The sequence below is a fragment of the Phoca vitulina genome, unplaced genomic scaffold (assembly GCF_004348235.1).
Source record: "Phoca vitulina isolate PV1807 unplaced genomic scaffold, GSC_HSeal_1.0 scaffold1, whole genome shotgun sequence".
In the NCBI taxonomy this organism is placed as follows: domain Eukaryota; kingdom Metazoa; phylum Chordata; class Mammalia; order Carnivora; family Phocidae; genus Phoca; species Phoca vitulina.
Genome location: NW_022589704.1, coordinates 64,845,453 through 64,870,799, shown reverse-complemented (window position 1 = coordinate 64,870,799; position 25,347 = coordinate 64,845,453). Strand labels below are relative to the sequence as shown.

At 36.5% G+C, this 25,347-nt stretch overlaps 1 protein-coding gene across 9 annotated transcripts in view; it reads right to left on the bottom strand.

Annotated features, from left to right (window-relative positions):
• Nucleotides 1–25,347, bottom strand: part of LOC116635109 (sodium channel protein type 1 subunit alpha) — a 145,393-nt gene that overhangs the window by 32,290 nt on the left and 87,756 nt on the right. For 7 of the 9 annotated variants that reach the window (XM_032408876.1, XM_032408927.1, XM_032408885.1 and 4 more), the window contains 9 exons: nt 24,939–25,080; nt 24,080–24,286; nt 21,279–21,563; nt 19,952–20,332; nt 18,560–18,692; nt 17,511–17,749; nt 15,822–15,995; nt 14,480–14,836; nt 12,550–13,032 (listed from right to left, as the gene is read on the bottom strand). In XM_032408876.1, the coding sequence (XP_032264767.1) occupies nt 12,550–13,032; nt 14,480–14,836; nt 15,822–15,995; nt 17,511–17,749; nt 18,560–18,692; nt 19,952–20,332; nt 21,279–21,563; nt 24,080–24,286; nt 24,939–25,080 (2,401 nt within the window). The remainder of the gene's footprint in view (nt 1–12,549; nt 13,033–14,479; nt 14,837–15,821; nt 15,996–17,510; nt 17,750–18,559; nt 18,693–19,951; nt 20,333–21,278; nt 21,564–24,079; nt 24,287–24,938; nt 25,081–25,347) is intronic. The other 2 variants (XM_032408937.1, XM_032408945.1) reach the window with 2 other exon arrangements.

Sequence of the window (25,347 nt, the reverse complement as noted above, 5' to 3'; positions counted from 1 at the left end):
ATTCAGTAAAGTGGCAGGATATAAAATCAATGCACAGAAATCAGTTGCATTTCTATACAACAACAACAAAACAGAAGAAAGAGAAATTAAGGAGTTGATCCCATTTACAATTGCATCCAAAACTATAGGAATAAATCTATCCAAAGAGGCAAAGGATCTATACCCAGACAGCTATAGAATACTCATGAAAGAAATTGAGGAAGACACAAAGAAATGAAAAAACGTTCCATGCTCATGGATTGATAGAATAAATACTGTGAAAATGTCTATGCTACCTAGAGCATTTAATGCAATCCCTACCAAAATACCATCAACTTTTTTTTTCAAAGAAATGGAACAAATAATCCTAAAATTTGTATGGAACAAGAAAAGACCCCGAATAGACAGAGGAATATTGAAAAAGCAAAGCAAAGCTGGTGACATCACAATTCTGGACTTCAAGCTCTATTACAAAGCTGTAATCATCAAGACAGTATGGTACTGGCACAAAAACAGACACAAAAAGACACATAGATCAATGGAATAGAATAGAGAGCCCAGAAATAGACCCTCAACTGTATGGTCAATAATCTTCGACAAAGCAGGAAAGAATGTCCAATGGAAAAAAGACAGTCTCTTCAACAAATAGTGTTGGGAAAATTGGGCAGCCACATGCAGAAGAATGAAACTGAACCATTTCCTTACACCACACACAAAAATTGACTCAAAATGGATGAAAGACCTCAATGTGAGGCAGGAATCCATCAAAATCCTTGAGGAGAACACAGGCAACAACCTCTTCGACCTCAGCCACAGCAACTTCTTCCTAGACACATCGCCAAAGGCAAGGGAAGCAAGGGCAAAAATGAACTATTGGGACTTCATCAAGATAAAAAGCTTTTGCACAGCAAAAGAAACAGTCAACAAAACCAAAAGTCAACCGACAGAATGGGAGAAGATATTTGCAAATGACATATCAGATAAAGGGCTAGTATCCAAAATCAAGAAAGAACTTATCAAACTCAACACCCAAAAAACAAATACCCCAATCAAGAAATGGGCAGAAGACCCGAACAGACAATTCTGGAAAGAAGACATCCAAATGACCAACAGACACATGAGAAAGTGCTCAACATCGCTTGGCATCAGGGAAATACAAATCAAAACCTCAATGAGATACCACCTCACACCAGTCACAATGGCTAAAATTAACAAGTCAGTAAACAACAGATGTTGGCGAGGATGCGGAGAAAGGAGAACCCTCCTACACTGTTGGTGGGAATGCAAGCTGGTGCAGCCACTCTGGAAAACATTATGGAGGTTCCTCATAAAGTTGAAAATAGAGCTACCCTCGACCCAGAAATTGCACTACTTAGTATTTACCCCAAAGATACAAATGTAGGGATCCGAAGGGGCACGTGCACCCCAATGTTTGTAGCAGCAATGTCCACAATAGCCAAACCATGGAAAGAGCCTAGATGTCCATCAACAGATGAATGGATAGAGATGTGATATATATATATAATATATATATATATATATATATATAATATATATATTATATATATATAATGGAATATTATGCAGTTATCAAAAAATGAAATCTTGTCATTTGCAGTGACGTGGATGGAACTAGAGGATATTATGCTAAGCGAAATAAGTCAATCAGAGAAAGACAAGTATCATATGATCTCACTGATATGAGGAATTTGAGAAACAAGACAGAGGATCATAGAGGAAGGGAGGAAAAAATGAAACAAGACGAAACCAGAGGGGGAGACAAACCATAAGAGACAATCTCAGTAAACAAACTGAGGGTTGCTGGTGTGGAGGGGGGGTGGGGGAGGGATGGGGTGGTTGGGTGATGGACATTGGGGAGGATATATGCTATGGTGAGTGCTGTGAATTGTGTAAGACTGATGAATCACAGACCGGTACCCCTGAAACAAATAATACATTATATGTTAATAATAATTTTAAAAAAAGAAAAAATAATAATAAAAACCAATAAGGCGGGGCACCTAGGTGGCTCAGTCGGTTAAGTGACTACCTTTCGCTCAGGTCATGATCCCAGGGTCCTGGGATCTAGCCCCATGTCTGCTTCTCCCTCCCCTCCCTCCCCTCTCCCCCTGCTCCTATGCTCTCTCTTTCACTCTGTCTCTCAAATAAGTAAATAAAATCTTTAAAAAAAAATAAGGCCAATTAATTCTTCCTTTTTTGTTTTTAAATTAAAATTTAATCTTACTTTGAAATTCACTATCCAAATAATAAAGCATTTGGTTCTCACAGTTAGTTTTTGAGAGTATAGATTATTTTAAAAATGATTTTCATATTTAAGCCATTAATCAAACTTTAATTTACCAATGAGCTAGTTCATTTGAAAATATGTATATTTTCACACATGACTCTCAAGCTAAATTCTACATTGACCTGTACTGATCATATATTTTCTGCAGGCTGACTTAATAAGTGAGCTGAGAGAACGCAGGGATCACATCATATCTAAAGCATCCACTTTGTCTTGTACACCAGGGCATTCAATAACCACTTAATAACTACAACACTGATGGTAAAAGCATTTTTCCTCTTCAGTGGATTTATGTAACATTCCTGCTTTTAAAAAATGTTCTTTACGATAGCAAATGATTTTGACCTTGAGGGTGAAGCAAAACAAAGCATAGCAAATAAAATACTCCACAATATTTTTTAAGAGTAAATGATTAAATGGTTTTTTCTTGTTCCCTGACCTGATGTTACAATGTTTATGTTTTTATTTTAGACTTCGTTTGCTACAGGAAGCTTATTTATAGGGTTTAATAGTTCAATTTATAATAAGTGATAAATTTATTAAAATATAAATCTCAAATTCAAGGGTCAAAAGGATACAGAATATGTGTGTGCATGTATATGTGTATATACATTTTTTTATTTTTGAAAAAATACTTATTTTTAAAGATTTATTTATTTATTTGAGAGAGAGAGAGTGTGTGCACACAGGGGGTCGGAGGTGGGGGGTAAAGGGAGAGAGAGAATGTCAAGCAGACTCTGAGGTGAGCTCAGAGCCCAATGCAGGGCTGCATCTCACGGCCCTGAAATCATGTCCTGAGTGAAATCAAGAGTCAGATACTCATCTGACTAAGCCACCCAGGAGCCCCCAAAATACTTATTTTTAAAGCTAGGCATGTATTATTTTAAAAGTGGGCATTTTATGTTGTTATATATACTTAAATACATATACATCTTAAATTATATATAAATGAGATGCTCTACAACATCAAAAATATTAGTATTAATATTTTATTGTGTACATTAGGCATTAGTAAATATTTCTAGTGTACCCTAGCATATTGAAAATTTAAATGACCCCTATCAAAGTATGTCAACAAACAATATCAAAGAAAAATACACTGTACTGAGATTTAGCATTTCCACAGAGTAGCTGGAAAAGTCAAATATTAACTCATTAATTCCCACATCATCCCTAAAACCCAGATGATTTCTTCATCAAGTTGTGGGTTGGAAGGGAAGTCTTCAGTGCATTATTCATATTTACTAAATATTAACTTGTTCTTATCAATTGTGAAATCCAGTGTTAATCAAACACTTCACCAAGGCAGAAGGGAAAGTGGAGGAATATAGCTCTAATATACTCTGAATTCTGCTTTAAAGTATGTCAAACATGAATTTTGTATTGATGATTAAAGGAAATAGAACATCTCAACATATATTGAACCAACAGAAAATTATTGTAATGCAAATAACTTAGAAACACCAAAAAAGGTCTGCAAAATTGCATTTATAATTCCCAAGCTAGAAATCAAAGTTGTAAATCAAATGAGTATTTTTCATTGTTAAATTCATTTTGTTGAAAGGGCATAGAGTCTCTAGTGTTCTTTTGACATTCAGTTTTCATGATAAATGATAACATATTTAACGAATATTTAATAAGTGTTTACTGACTGGAGGAACTGTGTAACTATAATGAAAGGGTTAAGAGTTCTGTTTCGAATCAGACAAGCTTGGGTTTGAATCACAATTAGCGGTTTTATGGATTTTAGCAATTATCTTCACCTCCTTAAGCTTTAGTTTCTAATTTGTAAAATGGTCCTTATGTCACATGATTGTTATAAGGATCAAACAAGATAACACATGGAAAATGCTTGCCATGTGCTTACCTGATAAATGGTAATAAGTTTCATAACAATATTATATAGTTGTAATATGTGCAATTGCTAATATTTGACCTTTTCAACTACCAAAAATATCAGATCATGCACAACAAGATTAGAACCTGGAAAAGGAAATAGAGAATATAATAGACCTAATACCTGCCCTCATGCATTCACAATCAGATGGAAGATACAGAGGAGCAAACAATTGTCACACACTGTAATTGAGTTAGTATAGGGTATCTTGAAAGCACCACCTAACTCAGTCTAAGAAGGGAGGGTAGAAGAAAGTAACATTGGCACCAGAAGGATGAGTTGGGTGGGGTTGAGGCAGGGGAAGAGGATGGCGTAAGAGTATTCTAGATGGAAAGAACAGGCATGAGGATCAGAACCTGACAAAGCATGGGGAGTTTTAGGAAACAAAAGATCAGTCAGTGTACTTGGATGGGGAGAGGTGGAGATTACTACTATGTGAGGCTAGAAATGTCCATAACGGTCATTTTTTGCAGGGACTCGTGGGCCATGTTAAGTAGTATAGACTGTAAGCAAGGGGCAACTCCTGAAAGGTTAGAAAGAGAGGTGAGCTACAACCAGATCTGCCTTTTAGAAAGACCACTTATTATGTAGAGACTAGACTAGGGAGAGGGAACATTTGTGAGGATTGCAGCAGTTAAATCTGAGAGACGATGGAGGTCTGCCATTGTGTGGAGCTGGTGGAGACGCAGAGTACATAAAGATGCATCGGAGCTGGTGGTACCTGGTAATCAATCAGATGTAAGGAAGAAGGAGTTTGGGTAGCCACTGGTTAGATGGTAGCACTCGTCACAGAGAATAGTTGCCATCTCATACAGATCATGGCCCTGAGAAACTATAGCTCAGGATAAGGAAATAGACAAGAGCTGGAAGGGACACACCCAACCAATGTCCAGATGGCACTCTACAAAGAGCTCCATGAACATCTGTGAGGCAATTATATGAAAATTCTGAGTGTTTTCTTTTCTCCTCCTTCTTCTCTCCTCCCTGCCCCCTCCCCAGAGAGAAGCTGCATCCAAAAGCAAACTGTTTACTTAATTTGACTTAGGAATAGTCTTGATCGATTTATTCATTTGTATACTTTCAGAAGGTATGACTGATAACATGAAACATGTCATTAACTTACATGATGCCAATTAACACCGATCCAGCACCTCATTTGTGCCAGGTACTGTGGAAGTTACTAGAAGTACAAAGATGTGTATGACCACAGTTCTTATTCTCGAGTTGCTCACAAGATTAGTAAGTAGGATAGACAGATATACAACAGAGAAATAGAGTGCAATGCAAACCTTTCATTGTATGCAGCTAGTAGTTCTAGTTGGGGGAAATTCAGAGGGCTTTCCAGAATTAAGAGTTGTTTGATATAGTGAGCAACAGAGCAACAATATATTTTTGTGGAGTGAATACATGGACAAAGTCTTGAACATTGATTCAAGGTCATTTTGTTTTGTTAGATTTTACAGAGAATGGCAAGGAGAAGAAGGTAATTTCTAACAAGAAATGATGGAGTCCAAGGACAGAAACTTCATGGAACCGTGTGACTAGAACTGAGCTGAGTCATGGGGAATTAGACTGATGAAATGAGTCTGATCAAGGCTGTCCAATTGCTCATGATATATTTAAGACTGCTTTTTTTCCTCCCTAGGAAATGTGTTTCAGAGGGTAATTCTAGTGATACAGAAGAAATAATAGGACAGGAAGTGGGAGGTCAAGATTGGAGATGGATTTAGGAGATAAAATCCACAGGATTTAGCAGTAAATTTGATGAGGGCCTTCCAATTAGAGAAGTTGAGGATGAATCCGGGCTTCTCATAAGCCATTTGAGAGCTTTTATGGTTGGGAGGAAAGTAGCCTGGCTTTTTGGAAGCCAGGGAATGACAGAGCTTAAAGAATTAGGAAATACTGCAGACAATCAAGTGAGATAGGGTCACTGAACTTGGCAAATAAGAGAACATCAGTGATTTTTGACAGAGAGAAAGGTAGGGGAAGAAACCAGAAAGAAGATGTTTGAAGGTGACTGAGCAGTGGAAAATGGGAAGACACTGAGTATAATCTACTTTATCTTTTAAAGAAGATTGGCAATGAATTCAAGGACAGAAACTTAAGGAAGAGATGAGATCAAAGGAACGTTTAAAATTTCCATGATTTTATTTTATTTTAGGATGGAAGGCTTCTCCATTTATGTAAGTTTGTGGGAAGGGCTTCTGAAGGAGAAAGTGGGATACGGGATGGAGGCAGCAGCGGCTACATCAGAGACCATGAGAATTTGTGAAGAGACCATACAGAGAGAACAGTGGGGGCATACACACCTATCTCCCCGAGATTTTTAATATCCCCAGATATGTTGTGTGATGCTTTTCAGTGGGGAAAATTATGTTATCATGGTGTTCATGAATTGGGATATTTGCAAAAATCTTCATACATATCCATTTTGATTCAGGATTAACCAGAAACTTCCTATTCTTATTTCTTTATTTAACAGGTATTTACTGAGCACCTACTATATGCTAGGCACCATGCTGAAGGTGGGCTATACTTTGGTAAATGAAATGGACTAACCCCTGCTCTCAGGTACATTTAAAAACTGAGCATTGTCCACATAAGGCATTCACCGTAGACCTTTCCGTGGTAGTGTAAATTTAGTCTGCTGAGCAGTATATGCTTCAGTTGGGAATTGTCATATGTTCTTTAACCCAAATACAGTAAAGGTAAAAGTATTAAGTGAAAAATATCCACAAAGCAGCAAATAAATATTATTTTAACATAGATGTTATAATTGAGAGGGCAAATGAGAGTCTAGAAGTAAACGTTCACTACTCATTTATTTATTCACTTAATAAACATTTTGTACTCACTGTGGCCTTAAAGTGAGTAGGACCTGGTTAGTGTTTCACCTGTTCTCAAAGACTCCATAAGCTAAGGATGCAACTATAGAAATGCTTCCAAATGATTTGGAAGATTCTTCCAGGTAGCATTAAATTCAGAAGGGTATCTTCCTAAAACATAGCTTGGAGTAACCAAAGTCCAAGAGAATAAATGCTCTATAATTAGAAGTAGACCTCCATAGGTCAGTGTGGGATTCAGAAGCAGATCAGTCTAACCTGCAGGCCAGTGCAGAAGGAAGAGAATCTTCCAGGACTCAGGGAGAGGACTCAGACACTTGTGACTATGCCATTAACCTATGACCTGTGAAGAGGTATTGGTAGTTAAGAACAACTCTAGGGGTGCCTGGGTGGCTCAGTCGGTTAAGCGTCTGCCTTTGGCTCAGGTCATCATCCCAGGGTCCTGGGATCAAGCCCCGCATCAGGCTCCCTGCTCGGCGGGGAGCCTGCTTCTCCCTCTCCTTCTGCCTGCCGCTCTGAGTACTTGTGATTCCTCTTTCTCTGTGTCAAATGGATAAATTAAAAAAATCTTAAAAAAAAAAAAAAGGCCAACTCTATAATGGACACCTATTCCCTATTCTTAGTTCTTCAATAAACAATATCATTAATTTTATTTTATTTATTTTATTTTTTATTTTTTAAAGATTTTATTTATTTATTTGACAGAGAGAGACACAGCGAGAGGGGGAACACAAGCAGGGGGAGTGGGAGAGGGAGAAGCAGGCTTTCCGCAGAGCAGGGAGCCCGATGCGGGGCTCGATCCCAGGACCCTGGGATCATGACCTGAGCCGAAGGCAGACGCCCAACGACTGAGCCACCCAGGCGCCCCAACAATATCATTAATTTTAAAGTAATGCCAAAGAAAATATTTTTTCAGGCACTGTTAAGGAGATTTTGTATAACACATAGACTGTGTTGCCAACTGCCTAGATTCTTCTAGTCCAGGATCAGTCCTTACTATTTGTGTGACAGTGGCAAGCTACTTAAACGCTGCATTCAATGTCTTTATCCAAAAGATTGGAATAATATCTATCTGTTGGTATGAAGATTGAGTGAGACAGTGCATGTAAAACCCTACCAACAGTGTTTTCCCGTGGTAAGCACTCAACAAATGATATTTTATTAGCATGACCTGAATTACAAAGGTCCAAATGGCATTTTTACTCATTCTAGGGCTCACTCATTGCAAAAATAAGTGTACTTTTTTCCTAACTATTTTAGTAATATATTGTTTTTATTCCAAAAGGTATAAGTTTAATAACTCAATTCATTTAAAAAGTATTTATGCAGACAGAATTATAGTAGTAATTGTGCTGTTATCACCTTATGTTTTTGAGCACTTTTAACTTCCAAATAGCTTTTGTATCCTCATAATATTCCTATAAGCACCAGAGGACAGTTGTCCTCCTTTTACAAATTAGGAAATGGGATAATATAGAGTTAGTGATTTGTCCACGGTAGAGTTAAGGCCACCAGACTTTTAGTCTCATTATCCAAACAAATCAACCAAAACTCAAAAAGTTATTGAGCACATATTTGTGCCCAACTTTGCAGTGGGGGCCTCAGAAGACTAAAATTATATAAAATACAATCCGTAACCAAAGAAACATTTTCTCCCATCCAAGTACTAACCAGGCCCGACCCTGCTTAGCTTCCAAGATCAGACAAGATTGGGCGCGTTCAGGGTGGTATGGCCGTAGACAAAGAAACGTTTCCTAATTGGAGAGATATGATTTTATATTGCCAGTTTTGCCCAGTTTTTAAAGCTCTTCAAAATCTGTCTAAGCCATCATTCCTTATTATTAATTTTCAGTGGAAACCCATATTTCTAGCTGTTCCATTATTCTTACTACTGCATGAGTCAAGAAACCTTTATAAGGTTTTAAAAACAATTCCTTAGGTTATTTGAATGTACTTTGTGGGTTGAGGTCTGCTGGGACTTACAGAAGTGTTGAGTGTGACCCATGCTATGCTTTTCCTACATTTGGGGAAAAACACGGGACAATTATAGAAAGACAGCCGAAAAATTTGTCCTGGAATGGGGGACAGTGGTGCATAAGTGTGCACATTATGGGGGAAGCAAAACAAATACAGGTCTCCCTTTTACATGTCTCTTCATTTGTAGTCCCTTCTTCGTTTTCTGGAAACTGGGGCAGTCTGCTCCTTGCATACTCCCGTAGCTTCATCTCCTGTGACTTTATATCCCAGAAACATTAAACTATTACTGTGTCTAAACACATCATGTTGTGTCCTGTCTCTAGCTTTCTGTATATTTATTCTTTCTGACTGGAATGCTCTTTAGAAAAAAAAAGTTTCCTAACTTTTTAAAGGAGTCTACCATAACAAGAATTTAATGAGACAATTTTAAAATGAAACAGAAAATACAAAATCTGTCACTTTTCCAGATAAACCTGTAAAGCAATTTATTACAGAGGGCAGAAGGCAGACAACACAAAAGGACTAACAGTGGAATATGTTACTAGTAATTCTTACAAGAAAACACTGGCCAACAGAGTGTTGGGAATGCTATTAGTAATAATAATAATGACAATTTATTGAATATTTATAATTTCTCAGGTACTATGCTAACTACTTCACATTTATTGTCTCATTTAATTCTCCACAGAAAGTATGAAGGTGATTTTATCCCCATTCTTGAGATGAGAATTGAGGACCGGATAGTCAGGTAAGGCCATATGGTATGTGGCTAAAACGGAATCATATAACACAATGTCTGGCTCCGGAGAATAATCTATTATGAACAACATTATAATTATAGGCTTTCATGTCTAAAAACAAATGCTTAGGAAATGGATAATAAACAATGACCATTTATAACTTTAACCCAAGGCATTGATATAATTTCAATAATGATCCATAATAGATAAGGCTCATTATTGAAATCCAAGCATGGAAACATTAACATATTCAAATGGAACAGGTCTAGCAGAGCCCATGGTAGGTAACATTGTGAGTCAATAAAGGTATGTCCAACATGGAAATTCATATTTAAAAGTTGAGGATTATCTTTCTAAAATCCAAATATATGTACAGTTGACCCTTGAACAAGGCAGGGGTGAAGGATACCAACACCCTGTGCAGTCAAAACTCCACATATAACTTTTGGCTCCCCCAAAACTCAGCTACTAATAGCCTACTGTTGACCAGAAGCTTTACTGATAACATAAACAGTTGATTAATATATACATATTTTGTATATATATTATATACTATATTCTTACAATAAAGTTAGAGAAAAAGAAATGTTATTAAGAAAGTCATAAGGAGGAGAAAATACATTTACAGTTCAGTACTTATAAAAAAATAATCAATGTATAAATGGGCCCACACAGTTCAAACCCATGTAGTTGGAGGGTCAACTATATATGTATGTGTATATATATGTATATATATATTTGCATATATATGTATATGATAATTACCACACATGTGATCATTACCATACATATATGCAAAACTACGGCTCATTTGTATCCTCCATTATCTAGTACAATATCTGGTGTATGGTAACTGCTGAATAAATGAAGGTAGGCAAAAGAATAAAGGCTAAAACAGAAAGAACCAAAATGATGAAATTACTTTAATACCCTATAGGCTGCATTCCTAATTTAGAATAAAGAATCTTCATCTTTTGAGGCACCTGTCATCAGTTTAATTCCACTAAAAGAAGAGCATCATATAAATTGTGCCTTGCTTTGAAGAGAATACAATATAAGACTAAGGAAGCAATGAGGAGAAATAACTTTATATGGGTTTATTTCTGACGAAGAAGGAAGAAATAAATGGTGAACTAAAGTACCAGGAAATTTGTGACAATATGGTAATTTATAAAAGAATATTTACAGAAAGCTAATTAAAAAATAAATGAAAGAAACTGAAATGTAACGGGGATGAATAGAAATTTCAGTATTGAATATAAAAATTCAACTGGTTGAGATACAACTGCATTTCAATAGCAATTTTTGTGAAAAAAGATGACGGATAATTGCTTTCCTAGAAGCCCAACATAAATTGACAAGGTAAATGTCTAAGAAAGAAAAAAACCCAACAATATCTAACACATTATTAGGTTGAATCAAGAGAAAAATGGAGTCTGGATCATGGGGAATAAAACTATATTTTCAAGTGTGCTCCCATCAGAGCAAGTGTGATAATGAGAATCCTTCAAAATGGTTCTATTAAACAGAGTTAAATGAGATGGAAAAGTTTAATCTGAGTGCCTACTTTGTAGCAAACATATTCAAGCATGTCACAATATAAAAGGAGACATGCATACATATCAGTAGCTAGATGTGAGATGTATGAGCCTAGAGCATGAGTTGTTTATTACCTATGCTCTGCCTTCTATCTCTGGGAACCAAAAAAGAAGCCATCCATTCTGCCTGGGGTCCAGAAGTTTTCATGATCACCACTTTCAAAGGCTGAAACAGTGTTTCTCACATTTAAGAACTCTGCACTTCAGGCAACCCCCCCCTCCCCCCCACCCCCACCGCCACCCAGACCCAGGGCTTGCACTCTGATTAGGAAAGCAGTGCATCTGAGTTCAGCATAGGCAGCTGGAGCTTCATTCATCAGTGTTCCCTACATCACGCCATGTGCTCTGGTATCATCTATTCTGTTTAATTACAATTAAAAAAATTACTGGTATAATAAATTGGCTTATCAACTCCCACTGGGTCATGACTCAGAATTTGAGAAATGCTGCGTTACATTGTCTCTAAAGTTTCTATTACCCCAATATTTAAATTTTCAATTAATGCAATGATAATCCAATATATAAAATGATACAGATATGGAGAAATAGAACTGCCTCCAGTGGTTCAGTGGATAGTCATTTTTTAATAAAAAGATCAGTTTTTTTCTGTTAGCCCTGAACCATACAGACAAAAACAGTATAAATCATGTAAAATTTTTGCAGACGAAGTATTTGTTATGGATGGTCTTTGTAATAAAAGTTTCTTTTTTAATTCAGCAGAGCATGTGGTAGCTATTAGTCTTCACCAAATATTAAATGTAAATCTGAATATTCAAGACAAAAAAAAATCGGACTAGAAAAAAATATTGCCAAATTTATTTTAACAGTACTTTAGAACCAACTTTATAAAAATAAAAATCATTTAAAAAAATCAGCTTCCATTGGTTCTTTAGTAAAACCCAAATCTTCAATGAACAACATTTGAACTGGGATAATACTCAAATTAATATCCTGAAAAAAATTATACAATGTTTTACAAAAATGATCTATAATTTTTCCCCCTGAATCCATTATCTGTGGACATGTGAAATGAGATGAGGATCTGCCTACCATTATATCTCTGTACTCTTTCTCTCCCCGTCTCATTACCACAAATCTGATTTACCCAAAGGCAGCAAGATACACACACATATATATTTTTATATATAGGCAATAATACATGTATATATATATAAATTTATACCTACCTACATCTATAAAATCTTACCTCTTTGCTTTCCTCGAGATCTGATTCACTACTGAAGTCCTCTGTGTTTAAATTTTCAAAGTCAGACTCTCCGACAGCAATTGGTACAGTCACAGTAAGACTGGGATTATTTATGAATGACATGTAATCGCTTTCATCAATAATGTATTTTTCAACACTGCTGCCGGTTCCTATTCCACTTGTGGTTCCATTCACGTCTTTAAGATAGTCAAGATCTTTTCCAATTTCTGTTGTATGATTGGACATACAACTGTCTTTCTTATTGTTTAGGTCATCAAGTGGTTTAATTTCATCTAAAATCTTTTGTTTTCTAACAAAGGATTGTTGAATAAATTCATATATTTTTCTCTTCACGTAAGCTATTCCCTTGTGCATCCTGTCCACAGCTATTTGGAGATTGTTCATTTCATTATCATCATCCGTGGCTGCAAGATTGTCTGCACTAAATGAGCTCAGAAGCAAGGCCAGAAAGAGGTTCAGGACCTTAAAAATAACACAGACATGATTATAATTTTACCCCAATGTAAAGAAGAGCAGATTGGGATCACTTATTCCTCTAAGTGTAGAGGAAACTGTAAGTTCTAACAGTTAGGTAAGAAAGAAACACCATAGCACAGTGATTAGAGGTTGGGTAATCTGAATTTGTGATCTGGCTCAATAGCTACCTCACTCTACGTCCTTGGGCGAAGACATGATTTCTGTTGGTCTCACATTCTCCCACTTACAGAATGAAGAAGTTGAATGAGTTAACTTAAGGTTTCGCTATGTTTAAAATTGTATGATTATAAGAAAACAGATTGAAATATGTACCACACAAAAGTTCTAACCTTAAAAATCATTGGTGTTTGCAATTACACACTTAAATACATTCTATAGTTCCTTTTTTGATAAACAGAGATATTGAGTTAGATATAAATTTTAAAAAATAATCATTATGATCCAGAATAAGAATCAGTACCTTAACATAGGCATTGACACTTATTTTCTTAACCTATTATATTTCTCATACTCCACTACTGATTAATTAGGAGAACTGTTTATAAATAATCTCTAATATTTCCATAAGACTGACACTTAATACATGTATCTTCTGGAATATATTAAATTTTTCTATACTATAAAGAGTAATTCATGTTTCCAACTTAAGAGAAGAATTGACCAGTTACTCCATTTGGGTAATCTCAGGCCTCACTAGCCCACCTTTATTTTGACTGAGAACCACTAGAAAATTGATTAACCTAGCTTGGCTAAAGCACCTGCCATATGACATAGAGTGACTGAATGCTATATGCCATGAAAGAGGCAAGGAAATGGTAAAATCATTATGAACACTTAAAGACACCACTCTTCAGTCCTATACTGGCAAGTAAGATTAAGCTTTCTCTAAAAATTTTTTCAGACTTCTCCCTCCCTTTTCTCTGAATTTGTAAAATGTTCCCAGCATATCCTTCAAGGCCTGTCTTCAGTAGGATACACTATTAAAATGCATATACTAAATGTGATGAAATGACTGATGAAGTTGATTTGAATACAAAAACTGTAAGGTCGGGGTGCCTGGGTGGCTCAGTCGTTAAGCGTCTGCCTTCGGCTCAGGTCATGATCCCAGGGTCCTGGGATCGAGCCCCACATAGGGCTCCCTGCTCAGCGGGAAGCCTGCTTCTCCCCCTCCCACTCCCCCTGCTTGTGTTCCCTCTCTCGCTGTGTCTCTCTCTGTCAAATAAATAAAATAAAATCTTTAAAAAACAAAAACAAAAACAAAAACTCTAGGGTCATAGCTATATCGCTGTGTTGTCAAAGTGAGACTGTATGCATATCCAAGCCTAGAGACTTTATAAATTATAAATCATAGTTTTTGTTTTGGACAAAATGGTCACCATTCTATTATGCTCTTAATCTATTTCTGAAATAGATATCTTAAATGGGTACATACCACCAGGTTTCCAATCACCATGACCATCATGAAGACAGTAAGGCACATGGCTTGACCAGCGACCTCCATACAGTCCCACATGGTTTCTATCCACTCTCCACACAGCACGCGGAACACAATCAGGAAGGAGTGGAAGAAGTCATTCATGTGCCAGCGTGGGAGCTCACAGCTGGTGGAGATCTTGCAGACACAATCTTTGTAGCTTTTACCAAATAGCTGCATGCCAACCACAGCAAAAATGAAGACAATGATGGCCAACACCAAAGTGAGGTTACCCAGAGCCCCCACTGAATTGCCGATGATCTTTATTAGCATATTTAATGTTGGCCAAGATTTTGCCAGCTTGAAAACTCGAAGCTGGAAAAAAAAAAAATATATATATATATATTATTATGATCTTCACATATATTGCGTTTACCAAGAAATGATTAATATTGAATCTCTTACAATATCTGCCCTGCCCTTGAACTCTCTCAGGCTCATGGCTAATTTTTGGACCCCCTAGGAAGAATCTTGTCCATCCATATTTTAACCATGTAGATCATTTTCCCTAAGAGTGAATTTTTTAAGATTACTTGGGGTCCAACCGTCTTTAATTTGCTCTGTGAATGTGTTTCTAAGGCATACCAGGCCTGACACTAATATTAACATCTGAATCACAATAATCTCTGTTGAAAAGATATTCATTTATCAATAGCATGCAAAATGACACCATATTGAGCCCTGCTATAAGCAGAGGAAATTGTTTATTATTCATTAATACTCCTTTGGGGCACTGACATAGCTAGATGCCTGCATTTAAAAATTTGGAGATTTCTCACACCTGTAATTATTTCCCTGATTTGCAAGGACATATATGTAAATCAAAGGGCATGGTAAGTAATCCTACAGATTTTTCTCCTCTGATTTAGGGAAGGAGCATATTTTCCAGAGGTCAAATTAGGAATTTTCTGCATGCCCACCTTGCATCCGATTACCATCCACCATACAAAGGGCTGTTTATATTTTCAAGTTACTATTAAAATGCGACATATTTTCATTAAAAATATTTCCTTCAATCCAGAAATATTAACTGTAGTCATCTCTAGAAATAATAGTTAGTCACAACGGCAACTGAGTTATATATTAAAGTTTACCTGACTATGCTTTTTTTTAAACAAAGATTTTTCTAAATGAGTGGAGATAATTTTTTTTTCCATTTAGGGATAGTTTTGACAATGCAAATGTTACACAAAAATTAAAAATATTAGTAGTTGCATAGTAAAACCTATGAGAGTACTACGTAAGAACCCTGGTTGTTGGACAGGTTTTGTTTTTGTTGCTGTTTCGTTTTGTTTTTTACCAGTCGGAATGAACGGAGAACTGATAATCCTTCCACATTGGCGAGGCCAAGTTCTACCAGGCTAAGTGTCACAATAAAACCATCAAAGATATTCCAGCCTTCTTGGAAATAATAGTAAGGATCCATGGCAATAATTTTCAGAAACATTTCTGCTGTAAAGATCCCAGTGAAAACCTATGATCAAAACAAAGTTACTTCAATTCCATCAGATAATGATAAAGTAGAATGACTTAGTGTTTGATCATAGAATAAAATATTTATACTAATTTCCTCATAATGATTCTATTACTATATACATTTGTGTAGTAATTTATAGTTTACAAGAAAGGTCTCATTTACTTTATTTCATTTTATTGCCACAGAAGTTTATGAAGTGGCTAATGCAGGTTAATACAAACATTATTTTACCAGTGACTTGCCTGGTATCATACAACTAGAAAATGGCAAAACTAGGATTTGGGTCCAAATCTATTTTTAACTTCCATCACATCAAACTGCCTGTCCCTCCAGACCTTATACAGCACAGGTACTCATGATATCTTGCCCATGAACATTTTCATTTATCTATAGGCGTATTCCCATTTTCCTCAAATCCAATCATTATTATACGCATATATCTATTACTATAATATGTGTGTTACTATTATCAATTTGTTAAGCATGTGAAAAAATAAATTTATTTCCATAGTATAAATACCAGTGCTTTAAAACTGTAAATACTACAATGCAGGATGCTTTACATGTTTTGTTTTGTTTTGTTTTGTTTTAAGATTTTATTTATTTATTTGACAGAGAGAGACACAGCGAGAGAGGGAACACAAGCAGGGGGAGTGGGAGAGGGAGAAGCAGGCTTCCCACATAGCAGGGAGCCCGGCCGAGCACCCTGGGATCATGACCTGAGCCTAAGGCAGACGCTTAACGACTGAGCGAGCCATCCAGGTGCTCCTACATGTTTTGTTTTTTACCATCAAAAATCTTATACCTCAAAACAAATAATATAAAAAATACATACATTACTTTAAAGTCCTCTTTCTTTCAGCAAATAAAAGCTAGTATTCCTAAATTGAGTCAACTGACAAACACTTTAATAATTCATGTTTTTTAAGCACAGAAGAGAAGGATTTAGGTGACAACCTTTACCAAAAATGGCCTTACTAATCAAATAATACACAAAATGTACTGAAGGTTTTTAATATTTGATGGTTTTGATATAGAATAGATGGATAAAACAATACATGTCCTACTTAGATCTTGGAAGTGGAAAAGCTGAATACATTTTTGAGTTGTTAAATTTTTGCTTATAATGATGATGACTAAGCAAAATAAAAAGATCTACTTTTTTTTTTTTTAAGCCTTCTACAGCTAGGGAAACTGCGGTAATGTCATTTCAAAAAGCATGTCCTTAAATTGCTTCTGTATCTTGAAAAAATTATAAATATCAATATTGACTTTTCAAGTAGTACTGTAGGCCTATGCCTATTGCTCTCTTCCTCAGTTTTTGCTTTGACATTAAGGGCTATAATGGTTGGCAAAAAGTAGGGTGTAGCTAGTTAGATATAATTCTCATCTTTTGGGAGCCAGGAGGTAGGAAAGGTGGAAGAAAGACTGCTTTAAGCTATTATTAAATGGAAACAGTTTCTCAAACAGAAAATTCAATGATTGAACACATTTACCTTCCAATATGCTTACCAAGTTTCCTACTGCAAGCACATTATTGAAATGTTCTGTCATTGGATAGTGCTCCATGGCCATGAAAAGAGTATTTAAGACAATACAGATGGTGATGGCCAGGTCAACAAATGGGTCCATCACAACCAGGTTGACAATATGTTTCACTTTTAACCAATATGGTGAACAGTCCCAGATTAAGAATATGTTGGAAAATTTATACCAACAGGGTGGGCATTTCTGTCTGGATTCTTCAAGTTCTAAATTAAAAATAAAAAAAGAACCAAAAGATATATTTTGTACACATATATATTTATTTCAGATCCACTAGACTTGTTTTTCAGTAATCAACACATTTTTATTTGCTACAGAGTCAACCTCTTTTGTACTTAAAAAAGAACTATAGAATTTATTCTTTAGACACCTGAAGATATTTCATCAGACATACACATAGAGCAGAGGTAGCAAAGAATAGTATTTTTCTCGTATGCATTGATAATATGGCTCAGCACTTGGCCTGAAGTGAATGGCCTTTTAAATGAAGTTTCAATAGGAACATGAGTTGCAGAAATGTAGATACTGTGTGTAATCCTATGTTAATATCTGGCTAAACTGTCAACCTAAACCTATAAGAGATAGGGTAGGGATCTATAGGAGCCAAGAATTGTCTTTTAAATTTGTTTTCTTCTGTGAAACGACCCACTCCTCCCCTCCAATCTTGATAGTATTTAGGATGATGTTGAAGTCCTAAGCTAAATGGAACAGAAGAGAGGGTCACTACGACTAATGAGATTAGCAGCTCTAACAGAGCTGCTTTATTCTGCATTTTCAAGGAATTGCCCCACACAGGAAAACATTCTTTAGATTTTCACTATCATTGTGCTTAAGTAACTTTTTTAAAGCTCCTAGAATATATGAGTAGGTATAACAAGTAATAACTCTTAAATAAGATCTACTATATTCTCTTTAGGAATGTATTGTTTCCAATTTACAAATAGAGATATTTGTTTCAAGTGAGACAATATAAGTTTAGTGAAAATAATTGAATGAAAATGGAATGTGTAACAAACCTTCTACTGTATTTGTTAAAATGCTGGCTATACTCATTGCTCTTTGCCTTTGGGAAGGATCTTCTAGAAAGTCCATGGAAACATGGAAAGAACTTGACCTTCTCTTCCTCATCTCCGTTTCGGTGGTTGTTCCCTATAAAGAAAATACTAATGTATTAAATGATTAACTTGAGCAATATGCCAAGCAAAGAACCAAATGTGACACAGTGAATTTCATGACACACATGCATCATGCACTTTTCATATTTAGCTGGTGATGACAGAGATTGCTGACTTATTGTATCATTAACCTGGAATATCCAAACTGTCAACCATTTAGTTATACAGCAAAAAACTGAGTTTTTTAACCCTCTACTTTCGTAATTTTATGAGACGTGATGTCATTTTGATATAGTTAATAAATCGCTTGAGAGACATATTTAACAGTTCGCCTCATTTCTGAACTAATAGTATAAAACTAACAACCTGAGAAGTCATATAAATGGTCAGGCATTTTATTTTGAGAAGGTAGCCATTTATTTTTCAAGAAATACAGATGATTACAACACATGTAGCCACCACCTCATTTTCTGTACACAAGACATAGATGGTCATTGACAACACAAACTGTATGTGAGAAACACACACATGCTACATGGACAACAGTTTCATCCAGGGTACCAAAGCAATAAGTCATCTAATTCTGACTTAGTCATGCCTCATCATGCTGATATACTTCCAAGTGAGTTACCCATCTAATAAGAGGCAGCATGTGTTCAGAAATTCCTCATCCTCATATACATTCACAAGCACGTAACATATGTTTGTACAGACAATTCTTTTATCTGTCTGTATTAACGATTTATTTATGTCTTGTCATTTAGATTCATTTTGAGAAGACTTATATCAGCATTTTTTTTTTTAGGAAGACAAATGTGAATACTAGAAATTTTAAGATCACAATGAAGCTATCTATTTAGGCACAGTGTTCTTGAAAATCTTCTAAAATAAGTCAGAGCTATAGTGAAGAATCTGTTGGAAAGATTTATTATACACCCTTTATACTTAAACAGAGGAATCATTCATTTACTTTTATACCAAAGCTTTAGAGGGTGTCTTGCTATCTAAGCTCAGTATGGGTATATAACAAATCCACCAACTGGAGGCAGTAATTTATTATTGTGCCTAATTTATTCTTAGCACGTTTAATAAGTAAATGCATTCGGTGTTATGCAAGAGAGTGTTGAGGCCTCAAGTTTTAGTTGGTTAGTCTATTATATGTATTACAAGATGCAGGTGCATTCACAGCTTGACCAACCAGGAATCATTCTCAAAGGGTTCCATTCTGTAGAAACACTGGCTGGTGCAGCAATAATGGGCCAGCCATGCCTGAACTATTTAAAACTTCCTTACATTGTCATCAGTAGCTGGCTTATCTATTATCACCTCTGGCAGAAGCTGTCCAACAGGCGATGTAGGAACTGAAGGTCCACCAACCAAGGAAACCACACCATTGCAATCCACAGTGCTGTGCATCTTCCCATTCGCTGGAAACACTGCCAGCATCCGGGAAGACCTACTGGTCTGACTCAGGTTACTGTTGCGCCGCTCTCCATGTCGTCGGGGCACAAACAAGGAGTCTCTCCGGCTCTCATTATCCTCAAAGGTGCTGTGCTCATCATCAGCAAAGTCATTCTCCGATCCCACATCCTTTGCTCGCCCTCTAAAGCTGAAAAGGCTTGTTCTGCTATTTCGCCTTGGAGAAAATAGGGAGCCACGGATGCTCAACAAAGACTAAAAGTTTGAAACCAAAAAAAGTACAATCATATTAATATAGCCGCTTGAAATGTGCTTTTAATTTTGCAAGATTAAGTTGAAGGACATTTCAGTATTCGTAAGAGAATGTGATTCACTCCTTTTGATTAACATTCTCACTTTATGTGCTCAAATTAAATTGGTTTTATAAGAGGAGATTTCTAGTCCTTGAGATTATGAATGCGGAGATAGATCACAACTTAAAGATACCGAAAAAACAAAACCCTGAATCACCATTTTTCAAGTTCGAAAGGAAACATCCTTAGCACATACTATGGACACCATCAACATTCAATAAACATTGGCAGCATGACCTTCACAAGGACACATTTGTTCTTACTGCTTTTTCCTTTCAAGGAATTCCAACACTTTTCACAGTTTTAGGCCATCTTTCTAAAATTACTTTACATTCATTATGATCCCTGTTTCATCTGTAAGGCACAGACTTCTGAAATTCAGAGTAATGTGCTTTTTGGTAGTGTATACCACACCTGATATTTTCAGAAGCACATATGGTTTATAAGAAAGTTAGGGGAAAAAAACCAACATAAAATAACCAAAAGAAGTTATTGATCAGCCAGCCCCGTATCCACATTTTTTGTTGGTTTTTGTTTTCATTAAAGAGGCTGAGGAGCAGAAAGAATAAACGGCATTAGTTTCAAAAGGTATCAGCAGAGAGTATCAGGATGAGAATCCAGGTCTTCTGACTTTCAACCCAGTGTGGATCCCAGCTACAGAAAGCCACAGACTTATATATACGTGGAGTAAAATTTTCTCATAGCTACGTGAAGAAAGAATAAGTTTAAATGTAATAAACATAGCAGTCAATTCAGTTGACAACAATTCGTAAATCTGATTTAATTCTCCCCCTCTCTTCAGTGTTCTGATTTTCATCCATGCATCCTTTAACTCCGCGGTGCCATACCTGGTGTGGGGAGGAGTACCTCTTTTCATATGTCAATCGATTCCCTTCTATGGAGAAGCGAAACCCTTTCCTCCTGATGCTGTCTTCAGATTCAGATTTATGGAATTCATCCTCATCTTTCTCTTCCCCACCAGACTGCTCTTTCTGTTTTCTTTTCTTTCTCCGATTTCTTCTTTCCTTTGCACTCTTGGAACTCAACTTGGAGGCTTCGGATGAGCTGTCCGAGAGCCCCCCAGGGGCACTAGGTTCTCTGGAATGCTCCGAGGCGCTGACTGCGGCTGCCTGCTACATACATGAAGGAGAGATGGTTTTAGCATGGCATTAGCAAAGACTTTATCTTTTTAAGCTCAAGTATTTGCATGATATTTACAAAATACATTTAGCTGACTCAAGCTGATCGCCCATAGAAGCAGCTCTGCAATGGAAATGGGATTTTCCCCTCCTTTCTCTCCAATAAAGGCTTTCAGGGTTAATGTGGTTTTATCTGTGCTAACGTTTATTGTGTTTATATTACACTGCAAAGGCCACATATTCGAAAGGATCAATCAGGCATCAACAAGAACATAAACTTATATTACTTTTTGGGATTTGATTCGCTATAAAAATTGGTATTTAATTAGCACTGTCTTCTTTTCTCTGAAAAAGAAACTGCAGCATGGAAGAAAAGCTAATGACTTAATTGAGGTCATATCCCAAGGTAGGAGGAATGAGATAAAAAGCTGAGGTCCTCTCCCCAGTTATTGAAACTGGGCTGCCAAAATATTATCAATCAAATTTATAGGTGATAAAATCCCTTCCTCGCCCCTCCATAATCCAGAAGACTGGAGAAAGGGCAGTCAACAGTTTCTACTAAGCAAGACAAGACATCCCTTTCTCCAAATACCATCTCCAGCTTCTTTAGCTCAGCACTGGTTCTTGCTGGACATGTGGGCATGGAATGAAAACAATGCTTTTGATGATAGCTGGTACTGGTACTCAGTTGGCACTTTCTGATTATTACCATTGTTCTCAGAGTACCCTCAATACAGGGACTCTTGCCAATAAATTAATATTCCCCAAACAACTTTATTCTAAAGGAAAGACACAGAGTCTGTATGCAAAGAAAGCATGAGGGAAGATGGAAATGATAGGACAGGCATTTTATTGTACGATGAGTATTGACACCTCCTTATAAGAACAAGCAATCCGTAGGTGACCTGGTCTCCAGAAAATTCATGACGTTCACATGCCTGTTGAATACTGCTTTGTCACAGAACATTATATTATTTCATCACTTCTTTATTTACTGTATAAGAAAGGCAAGTAAGCAACCATATTAAAAGTCTATATATTTTTGGTTAAAGAAAAGAATAGACTATCTTTTAAGAGCCAGATGAACATTTTTTTATATGATAACCAAAACTTTTTTTCTAAGAAAAGATAGCTTCTTAGGATTTTCTCCTAATGCCAGTGTACCCATTCAGTAAGTTTTTCAGCTGAGAAGTTTCCAAAATCAAATTTCCCCTTTAGTTATAAAAATCTTAAAACATTAAAAAGGCATGAGATGCAAATGTAGTGATCCGAAGGGGTACGTGCACCCCGATGTTTATAGCAGCAATGTCCACAATAGCCAAACTCTGGAAAGAGCCAAGATGTCCATCGACAGATGAATGGATAAAGAAGATGTGGTGTATATATACAATGGAATATTATGCAGCCATCAAAAGGAATGAAATCTTGCCATTTGCAATGACGTGGATGGAACTGGAGGGTATTATGCTGAGCGAAATAAGTCAATCAGAGAAGGACATGTATCATATGCCTTCACTGATATGAGGAATTCTTTTTTTTTTTATTTTTTTTATTTTTTTATTTTTTTATTTTTTTTTTTTTAAAGATTTTTTTATTTATTTATTTGAGAGAGAGAGAATGAGAGAGCAAGCACATGAGAGGAGGGAGGGTCAGAGGGAGAAGCAGACTCCCTGCCGAGCAGGGAGCCCGATGCGGGACTCGATCCAGGGACTCCAGGATCATGACCTGAGCCGAAGGCAGTCGCTTAACCAACTGAGCCACCCAGGCGCCCTGATATGAGGAATTCTTAATCTCAGGAAACAAAGTGAGGGTTGTTGGAGTGGTGGGGGGTGGGAGGGATGGCGTGGCTGGATGATAGACATTGGGGAGGGTATGTGCTATGGTGAGCGCTGTGAATTGTGTAAGACTGTTGAATCACAGACCTGTACCTCTGAAACAAATAATACATTATATGTTCAAAAAAAGAAGAAGATAGCAGGAAGGGAAAAATGAAGGGGGGGAAATTGGAGGGGGAGACGAACCATGAGAGACTATGGACTCTGAGAAACAAACTGAGGATTCTAGAGGGGAGGGGGGTTGGGGGATGGGTTAGCCTGGTGATGGGTATTAAAGAGGGCACGTACTAAATGGAGCACTGGGTGTTATACGCAAACAATGAATCATGGAACACTACATCAAAAACTAATGATGTAATGTATGGTGACTAACATAACATAATAAAATAAATAAATAAATAAATAAAAGAATTATACCAACAAATATTAAAAAAAAAAGGCATGAGAGAGTTCCACTGTGGTCAATATTGTAGACATCTCAGAAAAATTACACTAAATGATCTATAGATGATCAATATGTAGAAATCATTTCTAATCCACCATACTACCAGCTTCTATTAAGTAGAGTCAAATAATTATCTGTCTCTCACTTTCTCTCTGGTAGTTTTGTAACAACCAAAACAATAAAAAAGAATAGTACCATGAGACGGGACATATTTGATTTGGTGAATTTACCTGAGCTGTCTCCTGTTGCTTTTTAAGCTGTTCGAGCATCTGCTGAAATTCAGCCTCTTTCTGTTCTGCCTCTTCCAAGGTGGCCTGATTCTGTTCCTCATAGGCCATGGCCACCACAGCCAGGATCAAATTTATCAGATAGAATGAGCCCAAGAAAATGACCAGCACAAAAAAGATCATGTATGTTTTTCCAGCAGCACGTAACGTCTGACAATAAGAATATTAAAATTATTTTTTCAATATCACTTCACTAACTAGTGGCTTCAATTTTCAACTTACTTGTGTGTCATGTAGGACTCCGACATAAATAATAATTATGATGGTCACACCCCCTTCTACCTCCTTGACTGCTTCTTTATCCTCTTCTTCCTTTTCCCCTAACTCATGCATTCACATTTTGATCTCTAGGAGGGAATTCTTGGACTCACCAAGAATAAAACGGAATCAAATAAAATACCATCGAGATTCCATCAAAGAGCTGAGCCTGTGATAAAAGTCAAGGAAGACATCACAGTTATCTTTCTATGTCTGCTTACTGATTTTCATCACCTGCCACCTGAGGAATAATACTTGAGGGGCAGATGGGGTGGAGGGGAAGATGGACCTTCTATTTGAGAAGACCTGTGGCTGGAAAGGGTGGAAAATAGGTTTTGGGCCAAAGGGAAATGAGAGAGAATCACTAGCCCTGTCATCACTACGCTTACTGTGTGTTATAATCAATAGGATAAAGGACCTCAAATCTCCTAATTTCAAGTTCTGTTCCCTCTACTATATTATGCTGTGATTTGGATTTCATAACGAAGATGGTTTTCTTATACGCATCTATGTAAATGCGGTATGTATGTCTTCAGATTCTCACCAGTTGATACAGATTTTCCCAGAAGTCCTGAGTCATCAGTCGAAACAGAGACAAAAAAGCCCAACTGAAGGTATCAAAGCTTGTATAGCCATAATTAGGATTTCTACCAGCTTTCACACACACATATCCTTCTGGACATTGACTATAAAAGGGACAAAAGAAAGTATTACAAGAAGTTCTGCTGACTTTTTATTCTGATAGCATGCTATACTTATAACATTGTCTACCCAGGAAAATTGGTTATTTCAAGGGATAGAAGTTATCTCAAGGGATAGAAGCATGATAAGTAAGTAACATACATTTCCCAGCTTTTGACATAACAGTTTTACTAGCCTCTTGATGCCATCTTTAAAATATTGCCTAGCATTTTAAATAATATTTTACAAAACTATTTTCTGTTGATAATTAG